General features: G+C 47.0%; 1 protein-coding gene across 2 annotated transcripts in view; it reads left to right on the top strand.

Annotated features, from left to right (window-relative positions):
* The first annotated feature begins 121 nt into the window (after window positions 1-121).
* The window catches only part of CHRD (chordin), a 112,391-nt gene continuing 95,532 nt past the window's right edge, over window positions 122-16,980 (top strand). Inside the window, exons 1-3 of one of the 2 annotated variants that reach the window (XM_068101556.2) lie at window positions 122-283; window positions 10,155-10,328; window positions 10,643-10,749. In XM_068101556.2, the coding sequence (XP_067957657.2) occupies window positions 10,178-10,328; window positions 10,643-10,749 (258 nt within the window). In that variant the 5' untranslated portion in view covers window positions 122-283; window positions 10,155-10,177. The remainder of the gene's footprint in view (window positions 284-10,154; window positions 10,329-10,642; window positions 10,750-16,980) is intronic. The other variant, XM_068101557.2, reaches the window with a different exon arrangement.

The raw sequence follows: 16,980 nt of genomic DNA, 5'->3' as shown, positions 1-16,980 counted from the left end.
ACAATTAACGACCCTCGCCCCCAATCCACACCAAACCGACCTGTGATTTACGTGAACCTTTGTTCCCTCGCAAATTTCCGCCACCCTGCCCCCCTCTGTTCCCCCCCCCCCCCCCCTCCTCACTCCACCACCATCCACCACTCCCGATACTGTTCCAGATTGGGTAGACCAGGCGACCTCCATAATCGCCAGGGCGATATAAAAAGACTTGAGTGCAAAGAAGTAAAGGATTGAAAATCACGGAGCGGTGACTTCCTGCAATAGTGGAGTGGTACCATCGCAGGTGAGTGGGAGCACGTGTGACGCGAGTGCGCGAGACGTGAGTGTGTGAGACGTGAGTGTGTGAGACGTGAGTGTGTGAGTGCGTGAGACGTGAGTGCGTGCAATGCCAGGGCGCGAGACGTGAGTGTGTGAATGCGCAAGATGTGAGTGCGTGCAATGCCAGGGAGCGAGACGCGAGTTCTCGAGACACGAGTTCGCGAGACATGAGTGTGTGTGACGCGAGCGTGCAAGATGTGAGTGCATGCAATGCCAGTGAGCGAGACACGAGTTCTTGAGACAGGAGTGCGTGAGACATGAGTGAGTGTGACGCGAGTGCACGAGATGTGAGTGCATGCAATGCCAGGGAGCGAGATGCGAGTTCTCGAGACACGAGTGTGTGAGACGTGAGTATGTGCGATGCGAGTGCACGATACATGAGTGAGTGTGATGTGAGTGCGTGCAATGCCAGGGCGCGAGACGTGAGTGTGTGAGACGTGAGTGTGTGTGACGTGAGTGCGTGAGACGTAAGTGCGTGCAATGCCAGGGCGCGAGACATGAGTGAGTGCGACGTGAGTGCGTGAGACGTAAGTGCGTGCAATGCCAGGGCGCGAGACATGAGTGAGTGTGACGTGAGTGCGTGAGACGTAAGTGTGTGCAATACCAGGGCGCGAGACATGAGCGTGTGAGACATGAGTGCGTACAATACCAGGGCGCGAGACACGAGTGTGTGTGACGTGAGTGCGTGAGACGTGAGTGCATGCAATGCCAGGGCGCGAGACGTGAGTGTGTGAGGCGTGAATGTGTGCGACGTGAGACATAAGTGTGTGCAATGCCAGGGCACGAGACATGAGTATGTGAGACATGAGTGCGTACAATACCAGGGCGCGAGACACGAGTGTGTGTGACGTGAGTGCGTGAGACGTGAGTGCATGCAATGCCAGGGCGCGAGACGTGAGTGTGTGAGGCGTGAGTGTGTGCGACATGAGACATAAGTGCGTGCAATGCCAGGGCGCGAGACATGAGTGAGTGCGATGTGTGTGCGTGCAATGCCCGGGCGCGAGACGTGAGTGTGTGCAACGTGAGTGCATGAGACGTGAGTGCTTGCAATGCCAGGGCGCGAAACATGAGTGTGTGCGACGTGAGTGCGTGCAATGCTAGGGCGTGAGACGTGAGTGTGTGAGTGCGCAAGATGTGAGTGCGTGCAATGTCAGGGCGCAACACACGAGTGCGCAAGATGTGAGTGCGTGCAATGCCAGGGCGCGAGACGCGAGTGTGTGCGACGTGAGTGCGTGAGACGTGAGTGCGTGCAATGCCGGGGTGCGAGACATGAATGTGTGCGACATGAATGCGTGCAATGCCAGGGCGTGAGACGTGAGTGTTTGAGTGTGCAAGATGTGAGTGCGTGCAATGCCAGGGAGCGAGACGCGAGTTCTTGAGACACAAGTGCACGAGACAGGAGTGAGTGTTGCGCGAGTGCACGAGATGTGAGTGCGTGCAATGCCAGGGAGTGAGATGCGAGTTCTCGAGACATGAGTGCACGAGACATGAGTGAGTGTGACGCGAGTGCACGAGATGTGAGTGCATGCAATGTCAGGGAGCGAGACGCGAGTTCTCGAGACACGAGACATGAGTGAGTGTGACGCGAGTGCACGAGATGTGAGTGCGTGCAATGCCAGGGCGCGAGACGCGAGTGTGTGCGACGTGAGTGCGTGAGACGTGAGTGCGTGCAATGCCAGGGAGCGAGACGCGAGTTCTTGAGACACAAGTGCACGAGACATGAGTGAGTGTTGCGCGAGTGCACGAGATGTGAGTGCGTGCAATGCCAGGGAGCGAGATGCGAGTTCTCGAGACATGAGTGCACGAGACATGAGTGAGTGTGACGCGAGTGCACGAGATGTGAGTGCATGCAATGTCAGGGAGCGAGACGCGAGTTCTCGAGACACGAGACATGAGTGAGTGTGACGCGAGTGCACGAGATGTGAGTGCGTGCAATGCCATGGAGCGAGACGCGAGTTCTCGAGACACGAGTCTGCGAGACGTGAGTATGTGCGATGCGAGTGCGCGAGACGTGAGTGAGTGTGACGTGAGTGTGTGCGACAGCGTGCGCAACGCACGTGTCAAGATTTTCTGGGTTCCATCGGTTACCCTCCGATTATTAAAAGTGAATAATACTTTATCACTGCTATATAATCATCTTGGTTGTAATGTTTGTAAAATTATGTTTTACATAAAAAATATCTACTCTGTGTATTATTTCCACTTTAATTATGAACTCAGAAGACAATTATAAAATGAAGAAAAAGAGTTTATTTGAAGTTGCACTCGCTAGACGTTAAGCTAAATTGTGTGCAATTACAACCTAAGAATACATCGAATAATAAATAACAGGGATAACCGTAAAGATACACACTGGTTAATAATGTATAGTTTTTCATAACTAAAGATAAACTATCAAAAGACATAATGACAGACAAGATTATTCCACATTAAGATATAATAGTCGTGACGTTTCAATTTCGATCCAAATAACATCTTCCACACAAATAATCTTCCACTCTAATTATATTCCAAACGTTGTTTTGAAAGAATTGCACAATGAACAGAAATATTTGAATTTTTCTCTTTTCGATGCAAGATCGAGGCTCATGGAAGAGCAAGGTGGCGGAGGGTGAAAGAAAACATCAAACTGACGACGGTGGGGGCAGTGGATCCAGAGATGGACAAAACAACCGAGGGAATGGATGACCAGGAAAAGAGGAGAAAGAGGAAGGGATCGAGGAAAGGACGCAGACGGTACCGACAAGTAAGAAGGTTAGGAAGGGTTAATGGGGGTACAAAAGATTGCGGGTAGGGAAGGGGCATGGCGTGTGCACTGCTTTAAACTCCGGAGGGAAGAGTGTGATTGAACCATCAGATGAAGGATGAAGGATGAAGGTAGGTTTAGGATTTAAAGGTTACGACGCCACATGTCCGCGTCGCAACATGGTTGGGTTTCATGGCGGGATGTGTCGGAGTGGCGACCCGTCAAGGATTGTGCCCGCTCGGAGTGGCGACGCATCAACGATTGTCCCCGCTCGGAGTGGCGAAGCGTCAGGTATTGTGCCCGCTCGGAGTGGTGACCCGTCAAGTATTGTGCCCGCTCAGAGTGGAAACCCGTCAAGAATTGTGCCCGCTCGGAGTGGCGACCCATCAAGAATTGTGCCCCCTCGGAGTGGAAACCCATCAAGGATTGTGCCCGCTCGGAGCGGCGACCCGTCAAGTATTGTGCCCGCTCAGAATGGAAACCCGTCAAGTATTGTGCCCGCTTGGAGTGGAAACCCGTCAAGTATTGTGCCCGCTCAGAGTGGAAACCCGTCAAGTATTGTGCCCGCTCAGAGTGGAAACCCGTCAAGTATTGTGCCCACTCGGAGTGGAAACCCGTCAAGTATTGTGCTCGCTCGGAGTGGAAACCCGTCAAGTATTGTGCCCGCTCAGAGTGGAAACCCGTCAAGTATTGTGCCCGCTCGGAGCGGCGACCCATCAAGTATTGTGCCCGCTCGGAGCGGCGACCCGTCAAGTATTGTGCCCGCTCAGAATGGAAACCCGTCAAGTATTGTGCCCGCTCGGAGTGGAAACCCGTCAAGTATTGTGCCCGCTCAGAGTGGAAACCCGTCAAGTATTATGCCCGCTCAGAGTGGAAACCCGTCAAGAATTGTGCCCCCTCGGAGTGGAAACCCATCAAGGATTGTGCCCGCTCGGAGCGGCGACCCGTCAAGTATTGTGCCCGCTCAGAATGGAAACCCGTCAAGTATTGTGCCCGCTCGGAGTGGAAACCCGTCAAGTATTGTGCCCGCTCAGAGTGGAAACCCGTCAAGTATTGTGCCCGCTCAGAGTGGAAACCCGTCAAGTATTGTGCCCACTCGGAGTGGAAACCCGTCAAGTATTGTGCCCGCTCAGAATGGAAACCCGTCAAGGATTGTGCCCGCTCGGAGTGGAAACCCGTCAAGTATTGTGCCTGCTCAGAGTGGAAACCCGTCAAGTATTGTGCCCACTCGGAGCGGCGACCCGTCAAGTATTGTGCCCGCTCAGAGTGGAAACCCGTCAAGTATTGTGCCTGCCCGGAGCGGCGACCCATCAAGTATTGTGCCCGCTCAGAGTGGAAACCCGTCAAGGATTGTGCCCGCTCAGAATGGAAACCCGTCAAGGATTGTGCCCGCTCGGAGTGGAAACCCGTCAAGTATTGTGCCCGCTCGGAGCGGCGACCCGTCAAGTATTGTGCCTGCTCGGAGTGGAAACCCATCAAGTATTGTGCCTGCTCGGAGTGGAAACCCATCAAGTATTGTGCCTGCTCGGAGTGGAAACCCATCAAGTATTGTGCCTGCCCGGAGCGGTGACCCGTCAAGTATTGTGCCTGCCCGGAGCGGTGACCCGTCAAGTATTGTGCCTGCCCGGAGCGGTGACCCGTCAAGTATTGTGCCTGCCCGGAGCGGTGACCCATCAAGTATTGTGCCTGCTCGGAGTGGAAACCCATCAAGTATTGTGCCTGCTCGGAGTGGCAACCCATCAAGTATTGTGCCTGCTCGGAGTGGCAACCCATCAAGTATTGTGCCTGCTCGGAGTGGAAACCCATCAAGTATTGTGCCTGCCCGGAGCGGTGACCCGTCAAGTATTGTGCCTGCTCGGAGTGGCAACCCATCAAGTATTGTGCCTGCTCGGAGTGGAAACCCATCAAGTATTGTGCCCACTCGGAGCGGCGACCCGTCAAGTATAGTGCCCACTCGGAGCGGCGACCCGTCAAGTATTGTGCCCGCTAGCCGAGGAAAGCAGCCCTATTTATCAGAAGATGCAGAAAGGATCCTAATGTCCTTCCAAACGACAAGCTCTCTCCCATTTGTCCGTGGACCATAAAGATCACGACCCTGTGGTGCCCGACGACCGTGCCAACTGCTGAGATCATGGCAAACTACCAAGTATGTCTGAAATGTCCTTGCGATTCTTTAAAATTCAGAACTTTTGTCAAACTTTTGTAAACTTTTATCGAATTTATCGTAGTCGAATGGGGAATTCACATAGTAAATGGTTAGTGGTCGATGTGATACGGACGGTACGAGCAATCGATTCCAATGTACGAAGCATATGTACCATGTACGTATCGTGCTCCTGAAATAAGTTGTACATTGTCTTTCTCGCTACATGATCTTTCTTCAAAACTCCTTCAGTGTTCATTTCCCATGCACTCTCTTCTTTCTCCAAGTCCTCTCTTTCCTCTCCATCTTCCCTGTCATCCTGCCTGTCCCATTCAAATTCCCCACCTCTGTGCTGTTCTTTGTTCCGGCTCCGCTGCCCATTTCCTTGGACCAAATGAAATTCGACGATGGTAGGTTTTGGATTTTCTTTTTTGCCAAAATCGATTTCACTTTTTTTTCCTTCTTCTCCACCCTTTAACGTCTCCCAAAAAGAACGACACTACTCCACTACTACTACTACTTTAATGGCCCAAATTATTCTCAGAAGGTCTTTGACGAACCACCTGGCCAGGCTTACCGTTCGACTGGAGAATGTGGAAGTTTTTGAGGGTCCGACGATAACTCGCATGCTCTTCATGAAATCCCTGGGATCTTTAACCTCCACAAACTTAGTGCTAGCACAATGGACACCCAGCTTAACATCCATGTGAGATGCAATTCACTGCCTGCGAAGCACCAATCCGACAATTTGTACTTGTATCGCGAATTGAACCCAGACGTGACGATCTCAAAGGGAACTGTAGTTCGCCTGTCATCCTGGCAGAATTATTAAATTGGGACCTCCACCTCCCTACAACTGCGAGAGAAGACGAACAAAAGAATGGAGATGGGAAGGAAACCTGGATATTTGGAGTCCCACAAGCTGTGCATTGCTGGAAAAATGTGTGTGACCTGGAGAGAGTAGGTACGGTCACCAACCTGTGTGTGATGAGAAAACAGCAAGCTTTGTGCCAATGATGTTGAGAGCTTTGGATTCCACAGCGCCCAGGTGTGACAGGTGTGAATCTTGGAATCTTGGAATCTTGGCGTTCAGAAGTACCAAAGGAAAAAAAAAATCACTAATTTGCTCAATTGTTATGAACACAACAGGGGCAGATATGATGGCCTAGAGGTATGCAAACTCACCTCTAAGTTGTCTAGCCTGGGTTCCTATCCTCACCCAGCTATAAACTGCCACCCTGGTGTTTCGCAGGCAGGGCGATTCATCAATGTGTGTGCCATCCATCGGATGGACGTTAAACCAGGCGTTCCGTTTGCCAGCATTAGTTAGTGTACGATTAAAGAGCCCCACAGTGTCCTTCGTGAAGAGTAGGCAAGCTATCTCTGGCACCATGGCCAAATTCCTGCCCTAACTACTTATTCGAGCGGCAGGCCTGGGCAGCCGCTTCGTGAAAGACTTGAGGGCAAAGTTTCTCCTGGCCAACCCCACATGAAGGTAGGAATAATTATGGCCAATAACGAAGAAGAAGAACAAGAAGAACAAGTTATTAGCACAACAACAAATCTTAATGATGAAAAATGCAAAGCAGAAAATCAGCATATGAGTGTCCGAGAGCAACATTCCCTTTCCAAGAAATGTGCAGACAATTGGAGATTGAATAAGATGTGATGTTTTTAACAAAAATGGAAACCATAAAAAATGCCTAAAAAATCCGAACATTGGATCAGCCTTAGTCGTCCCAGGTGAATGTCTCTTCATTGAGTCTGTGTATGAAATATAAGGAGGTTCCATTATGCGTATGCAGCACATGGCTGTGGATCATTCCTGGAGGTGCGGCTATGCCACCGATGCAGGGCCTCCGTCGACGATCAGAGGAACAGAGAATGTGCTGATGGTACCGGCACACATTCGCCTACTCTTTTCTAAATGTACAGTGGCCCGTTTAAGATACACCTGCAGATGCTAGCTGACAGGTTATGAAGGATGGCGTATTTACTCATTGACTCAATGGAAGGAATAAGTAGAACATTGATTGAAGTATGTTAACTGGCATAGTAAGCAAGGTTTAACACCCAAAAGGTAAACTTCTCCTCCTTTCCCAATGCAGTTAGCATTCCTTCATCAACATTTGGTTGATTGCATCCATTGCTCAACCTACCTAAAATGGCCTGCATTGACTGATATGAGTCTTTTTGGGTAGTATAGGTCTCTACCAGCTTTGCACAGTGAGATGGTGAAATCTTTGCCCATTCTTCACGTGAAAATTGCTCTAGTTCTGCCAAGTTTGATGGGGATCATCAATGGATTGCAATCTTAAAGTTTCACCATAAATGTTCAATTGGGGTCAGGTCAGGACTTTGACCGGGCCACTCCATAACATTTATTTTCTTCTTATTCAGCCACTCAAGTGTGTCTTTAGCTTAGTGCTTCGGATCGTTGTCCTGCGGAAATGTGAATCTCCTACACAGTTTCAAATTCATGGCGGACTCGAGCAGGTTTTCATCAAGGATTCTCCTGTACGCTGCACCATCCATTGTCCCTTCTATCCTGACAAGCTTACCAGTCCCTGCTGATGAAAAGCAGCCCCACAACATGATGCTGCCTCCATTATGCTTGATAGTAGGGATTGTGCTGACTGGGTGATATGCAGTGCTTGGCTTGCGCCAGACGTAACGCTTGGAATTTAGACCAAAAAGTTCAAATTTTGTCTCTCTGACCACAAAACGTTTCTCCACATGCCTGCAGGATCATTAAGGTGCTTTTTCACGAACTCCGCACAAGCTTTTAGATGTCTTTTTCAGAAAAACTTCTTTCTTGCCACCTGTACATAGTGGCCAGCTTTGTGAAGGGATCAGGATATTGTTGATTGATGAACACTGACCCCCATTTCAGACATAGTGTATTGCAGATCTTTCAAACTCATTGTGGATTTATAGTGACATCCCGAACCAGTTTCCTGTTTGTCCGGCTGCTGAGTGTTTGGATGGGCGATCTGATCAGGGTCAAATCTGGGTAGTATGATACGTCTTCCACTTCTTAATGATGGATTTCACCATACTCAAAGGGATAATGAGCTACTTTGAAATCTCATTAGAATCCTCTCCTGAATGGTGCTTCTCCACCACTTTGTCTGAGGTCTTTGGAAAGATTCTGGGTCTTCATGTTTGCCTTGTTGTTTGACCAAGTGAGTTTCACCTTAAAACTCTTTAAATAAGTGGGACTGTGGGAGAGCTTAATTTTTTAAGTTAAACCACTGATTACATACAGGTGAAATGCACTACACTTATTTTGTAACCTTTCAAACAAATAATTTGCTCTGTCACGATGTCACTTAAGCTCTTGGGTCTCACAATCTGCCATGATATTTCCTGGGAAAACTACATTTCCAAGCTGGCATCAAAAGCCATTCGCCGACTGGGCATCCTCCGTCGTGCAAAGTCCTTCCTTGGCACACCTGAGCTCCTCACCACATACAAGGCTTTCATCCGCAGCTCAATGGAATACTGCTCTCCCATCTGGGTCGGTGCTCCTGCCTCACACCTAACTCGGCTTCATGCTGTTGAAACCAAAGCTTTCAGAATCATTGGAATCTCCCGCGATGAAGCTAACACCGAGGGCCTTTCACTCACTCACCGCAGGCAGATAGGTGGTCTTTCTGTCTTCTACCGACTCCTCTCCGGCCTTGCTCCCCCAGCTCTGTCTGTGCTCTGCCCCCCAAATATTCCTACAGGTCGCACAAGATCTGCCAGCATCCCTCTTATGGTGAAATTGCCAAAATCGAGACTCTCTGCTCACCTTCACTCCTTCATTCCTCTTTACTCCCGCGTGTGGAACAAACTCCCTCACTTTCTTCAATCCCACTCCTCCCTCCAGGTCTTTAAAACGGCTGTTCACCACCATCTCTTATCTTCCCCCATCCAAAACCTTGATCTTTTCTATCCCCGTTAATTCACCCCTGGATCCACTTTTTTGAAATACCGACTTCTTTCCTGGAAGTCCTAGGAAACTCATATTATTATAATATGAGTCCATGTGTTTTATACCTCTCCCATTCCCCCCCCCCCCCTTCCCATGCCTCCTCCCCCAATCCCTCTCCCTCCCACAGATCTCCCGATGTCCCTGTTCTTTACTGTTGTACTTGTGTGCTTCCCTCTCTCTCCCCATCTTGTCTCCCGCTCCCTTTATCATATGTTTTATGTGTCAGTTTTTTTTTTTGTGATTAATGTTAGCTCTTACAAGAGCCTCGATCTTGTACAGAAAAAAAAGAAAAAGAAAAAGTTAAGCCCATGATGTCTCTCCAGCAGAGTTGGACATTTGACCAGCATAGTAGCGGAGGATACACACATATCTAAAGGATTGTAGTGGAATAAACACAGCCAAATAAACAGAAACCCGGCCAAATAATCACAACGATATCTAAGGATAGTAGTGGAGCTGTCACACACACATCTCACACACATGAACATACACACATATACACGAGACACAACACAGGACTGGTAAACTCAATGAACACAGCCAACTGAGCTTGTGGGAAGTGTCGTCATTTCCCATGGAACTCTGGGTACCAGTGGCATCACAACGATGGCGTCGATTTTTGTCAATGATCCGGCCGGGTTGAATCACCGACTTCCCAGACTCAGAGCAGACGCTCCAACCATTACGCCACCAAGTGATAATATGACCCTACTGCAAAGCCGCAATGAGCCGGCGAAGCCAAAGCCTCTATTGAACTTTTTCGCAATTGTTTATGCATACTTCCGCATCCGCAAGATGGCGGCCTCCATGGAGCGATTTGGTGCGTCAAAGCTTCGAAATTCTCAAAGGATCCAGAAAAATCTGGCTTTTCAACATAATACACGTTCATTCACAACACCGGCTTCGTCAGCTATTATCGGAATGAAAGAAAATGTACTAATTACAATTCTTGTTGCTCACCTTGTCAGATAAATTTCAAGCACCTCCTGAAATGAGAACACTGTGGTCGTTCAGTTGGTGCTTGCGCTGTGTGATAATCGTCTTGGCTGAGTTATGGTGTTGTCACGGAGCAAGACCAAAGCTGCCCATTACTCCCGCTCGTGCTGAGCATGAGGTGTTGCGTGGAGGAGCATCTGCAGTTGGTGAGCCCAAGACTTTCTTCACGGCACTTTGGCGTAATCATAGTTTTATCTCAAAGCCTCCATTTGATGAATAATCGGAATAATGTCTTCATAATCACGTTCAGTTAAGTCAATCCCGACTACTATCACATCCCTTGTGAAGTTACATTGATCCACATGTATTACAATGATTGTTTTGAATCGCATGGTCTATTCTGTCATGTGATTTTATAAATGTATCCATGATGTAGATGAAATTCCTTTAGACATTATTTTATGTTATTATCAGCCAGTATTCTCGAAAAGGCATGATTATTTGATTCTCTCTCCTTCAGCAGGTTGCTCATTCGGTGGCCGGTTCTATGCGCTCAAAGAGTCATGGAACCCAGACCTGGGAGACCCCTTTGGTGTCATGCCTTGCGTAAACTGCTTCTGTGAGCCGGTGAGATTGTCTGCCAGTGCTAGGCCTCAGAGATACTTTAACAATTCAGAGAAATACAACCAGACTTGGTGGTGTAATGGTTAGAGGGTCCGTTCTGAAAGTGGGATGTCGATAGTTCGCACCCCGGCCGAGTAATACCAAAGACTTAAAAAATGGTACGTGCTGCTTCCTTGCTTGATACTCAGCATTTAGAAAGGATAGAGCACGGACAAACAACCATAAGTTGGCAATACGGTCTTAGCGCAGGCTTGGATAGGCCTCATGGCCTTCTCCTGCATTGAGATTCCTGATAAGGAAACTCGTATTATTATAAGTTATTTCATCTTTTTGTTTGAAATATGCTGAGGACGTGTGGTTTGTGTTCTATTTCACTGTTACATACATACTTATATCGAAGTGGCTGATGGGGTAGCTTTCAGGTGTGTCCACAAGCCTCTGAGCTGTCTAGCCTGGGTTCGAAACCACCATCCTGGGGTTTCATCAATGTGGGTGCTGCTCCTTGGATGGACGATAAACTTGGCATCCCATCAGTCGACATTGGTTGGTCGAGGTTAAGGACCCCATGGTGTCCTTCAGGAAGATTAGGCGACTTGTATCGCTGGCACTAGGGCCAAATTCCTGCCCTGACCTACAGTGGGCACTACATCAGCGGCACAGCCATGCCCTACAGGAGTGATAACAATGCTATCTGCAACCACGTGCTGCATACGATTGAAGAAGAAGAAGAAGAAGCAGAAGAAGAGGAAGAAGAAGACTCTCTCGTTGATGGTACAGTGGACTGGGTCAAAGTGTAAGATGGGTTTAAATATCATGGAATGTCTACCGACCGATACAATGATGATGGATAATATATATCCCCAAACTGAATATTCACTGAATAAAACGTTTCTTCCCTTAAAAGTTCTTAAGAACATTAAAAACGCTTCAAAATATATTTTTAAATGCTTTTATATGCTCGTTACTCCTCTGTCAGGAACAACCCATTCATTCTTCTTCTTCATCAAAATATCATCCTCTTCTTTTTGAAAAAGCTTATTTCCCAAAATCCTTTTCTCTCCTAAATGCTTATTTCATCCAGCCTCCTCGTGTACCTTCAGCTCCATTTTCCTTTGTGCCTTCCAAGGAAAACATTATTACGAACCGGCCTATGATGTCTGTCGCCATACATTCAGTTTGGGAATCCTGAGAAGTCCATTTTGCAGAGGTTGTGTGGACACGATTATCAATTCCCCTTCACATCCATTCATTGTGTCAAACCTCCCCATGTCGGAATCCTGTGGTGAGGCAGTTTCCTTGAAACAACTTGCATTCTCCTCCTGGAAGACAAATCCAACCGAAGACGAGCTCAGATAATTCCATAAAGCCAAGTGTGTGCCCATTCTCAGGAGAGTCATAAAATAACATCTGCCCAACCCCAAGAATGAATTTTCAAACTTGTCTCCCTCCTCTAAAACCTGGTGGCTCCTAGTTCAATCTGTCTTAGGAGTATGCCCCACCTCCCCCCTCCATCCCTTTTCCTATCTTCAGATGGCACCACACCTGACTCCGCTGGTGAGAACGCTAAATTACTCAATTCTGTGTTCGTCTCAAAATCTTGTGTCCCCAAACCCTGTCTCTCTGTACCCACCCTTCCCATTCATTCCCATTCCCAACTGCTCCTGGACCATGTGTCTTTTGCACCTGAGATGGAGGAGAAGTTTCTGGCATGCCTCAACTCTGATTCTGCAACTGGAATGGACAACAGCAGTTCATGTGTCCTGAAAACCTGCTCTGCTGCTCTTGCACTTCCTCTCTCTTTCCTTTTCACCTTCTCATTTGCCCTAGATCATATTCCATCTGGTTGAGGCCTGCAGCCAATATCATTGCATTACATAACAAGGTGCAAAAGCCGTCCGCTTCACTGCGCACCTAACAGCTAGCTTACTTCCAATCATTAGCAATGTCATGGAATCCATCATCGCAGTTGAAATGAAATAATTCCTTTTCCCCAAAAACCCCATCTCAGATCATCAATTTGGATTTATACCAGATAACTCTATCATGCTGCTTCTACTCTCCCAGCAATGGATTGAGGCCCTCAATGTCAGACATGAGATCAGGCCCATCTCAAGACATATCTCGAGCTTTCGATACAGTCTGGCATCCCACCTTGCTCTCCAAATTCACTGCCTGTGGCATTCAAGGCCAACTCCACTCTTGGGTAATGGAGGTCCTACACTCTGCGAGCCAAAGTGTGGCTCTTAACGGACTCCTTTCGTCTCCTCTCCCTGTCATGCTTGGAATGCCTCAAGGAAGTGTTCCAGGCACCATCCTATTCCTAATATTAACGACCTCTCTGACTTCCTGGAAAATCCTATTAATCGATTCGCTGTTGACTCCCCCTTCTACTGTGACATCCATTATCCTTCAGATAGGCGGGCTGCAACCTCTTCCCTCTCTTCAGACCTTAAAAAAATCACAAGTCTCTCAAAGAATTGGAATATGTCTTTCAATCCTGAGAAATCCCACACGCTCCCTCCCTCTCTCTCCGAAAGGAGCATATGGCAAACCCTCTCATCTACTTAACAACTCTGTCAAAGAAATTCAGTTGCTGAAACTCTTGGTTCTCATTCTCAGCCATGATCTTTCTTGGGCAAACTACATTTTGAAGTTGTCCTCCAAAGCCAGTCACTGACTGGGCATCCTCCATCGTGCAAAGTTCTTCCTTGGCACGCCTGAACTGTAATCCACCTACAAGGCTTTAATCCGCAACTTGAAGGAATACTGCTCCCCCCTCTGGGCTGACGTCCCTGCCTCACACCTTGCGGTTTGACACCATGGAGACGAAGGCCTTCGAGATCATTGGGATCTCCCGCACTGAAGCCGAGTCTATGGGCCTATCATTTTCACATCGCAGTCATGTCTGTGGTCTCTGTCTTCTTTCTCCTTCTTTCTGGTCTTGCATCCTCTGCCCTCTCCATGCTTTGCCCCCCCCCCCCTCCAGGTTTATGCAGGGCACATGCTCATTAGATGAATACTATCAATTCCCTTCTGGTGAAACTCCCAAAATTCTCTCCTCCACTCATTTGTCCCACCTTTTCCGACCTGTGGAACTAACTTCCACTTTCTCTTCAATCTCATTCTTCCCTCCAGGTCTTCAAGACAACTGTTCACCACCATCTCAGATCATCCCCCATCCAAAACCATGATATTTAGTTTCCCCTGTCAAACCACATCCTCCACCCCAAAATTTCCAGTTTTTCCTTCCTGAGATGAGGTTTTCTTTTTCCTTATTGACTGGCTTTTCCTGCTTCTGTATCCATCTTATCCACTCCATGCATTCTTCCCTACTCCTCACCCCACCTCGTATCCCCTACCGGCTTTTGTATCCATCTTATGCATTCCCTGCATTCTACCTTACTCCTCACCCCACCCACACCCCCATGTCGGCATATTATGTCCGTCCACCCTGCTGTAAGCATTTCTACCCTTCTCTTTCTGCTGTTCCTTTCGTTCTTGTGCGTATTGATCCATTCTCTATTCGAGCTCTTCCACGAGCTTTGATCCTGCATACAAAAAAAACACGCCAAGCACAAAGGTGATCTAAAAGACCATATTGATGCACAACAAAGCTTTTTTTTTTACATAATCGATATGGTGAAATTAAGCCAACAAACAATGCGACGCGTTCTTCATGTTGTTATCAGTTGGATTGTGGATCAAAAGACAGGCTTGCTTATAGCTGCTAATGTGGGTTCATTAGATAAACAGCAAGTTTGCAGTTTTGGCAGTTCCATTCCCAGATGAATCCAGGTTCCAACTGTTCTCTTCCAGTTAATGCTTGTTATTGGCGAAGGCCTTAACAAGCGATGATTCAACATGTTGGTTGTTGCATGGTGATCTGGCCAGGTACCGTGCCTTCAGAAAGTATTCACACCCCTTGGTTTTTTTTCACATGTTGTTGTGTTACAGCCTGAAATTAAAATGGATTAAATTGATATTTTTTGTCACAGATCTACACATAATAATACCCCATAATGTCAATGTGGATTTTCTTTTTAGAAATTTTTACTTTATAATTAAAAATGAAACAAAGAAATATCTAATTTACGTAAGTATTCAACCCCCTGAGTCAATACTTCGTACAAGCACCTTTGGCAGTGATTACAGCTTAGAGTCTTCTTGGGTATGTCTGCATCAGCTATGCGCATCTGGATTTGGGGAGTTTCTCCCATTCTTCCTTGCAGATTTGCTCAATCTATGTCAAGTTGGAATGGGAATGTCAGTGAACAGCAGTATTCAAGTTTTTCCACAGATTCTCAATGGGATTCAAGTCTTGGATTTGTCTGGGCCACTCAAGGACTTTCACATTATTTTTCTGAAGCCATTCTGGTGTTGCTTTGGTTGTATGCTTGGGGTCATTGGCCTGGTGTACGGTAAATCTCTGCTACAGTCTAAGGTCTTTAGACCATCTGAAGCAGGTTCTCCACAAGCAGAATTTGCCTGTATTTGGCTCCATTCATGGTTTATTTTATACTTAAAAGTCTCCCAGTCTTTGCCACTGAAAAGCATCCCCATAGCATATTGCTGCCACAACCATGCTTCACGATAGGGATGGTGTTAGATGGGTGATGAGCTGTCCTCAATTTCTGCCAGACGTGGCACTTTGCATTCAGGCCAAAGAGTTCAATGTTCGTATCATCAGACCACAGAATATTTTGCCCCATGCTCTCAGGGTCTTTCACGTGTCTTTTTGCAAACTCCAGGCGTGCGGTCATGTGCCTTTTTCTCAGGAGTGGCTTCCGTCTGGCCACTCTCCGATAAAGCCTAGATTTGGGAAGTGCTGCAGAGACTGTTGTCCTTCTGACACGGTCTCCCATCTCAGCCAAGGAACTCTGTAGTTCTGTCAGAATGGTCATTAGGTTCTTGGTTACCTCCCTGACCAAGGTCCTTCTTGCCCCATTGCTCAGTTTGGTCAGACAGCCAGTTCTAGGAAAAGTCTGGGTAGTTCCATATTCTTTCCATTTCCTAATGATGGAGCTCACTGTGCTCTTGGGAATTTTCAACACTAGAAATGTTTTATACCCTTCTCCAGATGTACTCCTCCTTATGCTCTGACGTGCACTGTCAACTGTGGGACCTTATATAGAAAGGTGTGTTTCTTTCTAAATCATGTCCAATCAATAGAATTGGCCACAGATGGACTCCAATCAAGTTGTATAGACATCTCAAGGATGATCAAATAAATTGGATGCACCTGAGCTCTATTTGGTGTGTCATAGCAAAGGGGTTGAATACCTATGGACTCAAGACATTTCAGATTTTCATTTTTTATTATCTTGTTAAAAAACCCCAAAAAATGTTGTAATTCCACTTTGACATTATGGGGTATTATGTGTAGATCAGTGACAAAAAAAAATCTCAATTTAATTAATTTTAAATTCAGGCTGTAACGCAACAAAATGTGAAAAAAGTTAAAAGGTGTAAATACTTTCTGAAGGCACTGTATTTGATACACCAGCAAAACCGACTTGGTATTCATTGAGGACAGCTTAAATCACAAAGATACCGATAATTATGTAAAGCAATCTTGTTCCATTTTTTTATTCAAAATGTTTGAAATATTTGGAATACATGAACTGCAATGAGATACGGACACTTGTCATATCTCAAAAACAACTTCCTGGAAGTAACAACATGGGAATTTAGCTTCATACATGGTTGGATCAGAGGGTGACCATTAACCAGACAGATCCCATATGAGAAAATTAAATAAGGCAATTCCATGTACTGTACATATATATATATATACACATATACTTGTGTATAATTACTGGTATATAACAAAGGTTTTCAGAGTCACATGTGTGTGGGAAAAGCTCGCTGCATTGCCCTGATGATGCCCCAATAAGGGCGAAACCTTAATGTCCCATTTTTTTTGACAATGACAACTCCAAATCGCTAATATCCGAAGTATAAGGTTAGGTTTTGGAGTGGTGGATATGGTAAGGACCTCTGGTCACCGAGTTTGCATGGCAGGCAACCCCAGCTTCCCCCCCCCCCCCAAGTTTGGGCTCAAGTTGCCCACCTGTGTTCCTTCGGGCTCGGAAGCAGTAAATTGGGTCCATCGGTGCGTTCACTTCACCAGATAAATGTTGCACCTTTACACCGACACACACCCAAAACAATCTTATTTCATGAGTACAAGGGCCGTTTAGTATGTTCAACAAACAAGATACTCACAATAGTCTA

The sequence above is a fragment of the Myxine glutinosa genome, chromosome 2 (assembly GCF_964187855.1).
Source record: "Myxine glutinosa chromosome 2, kmMyxGlut1.1, whole genome shotgun sequence".
In the NCBI taxonomy this organism is placed as follows: domain Eukaryota; kingdom Metazoa; phylum Chordata; class Myxini; order Myxiniformes; family Myxinidae; genus Myxine; species Myxine glutinosa.
This window is presented reverse-complemented; position numbering and strand designations above follow the sequence as displayed.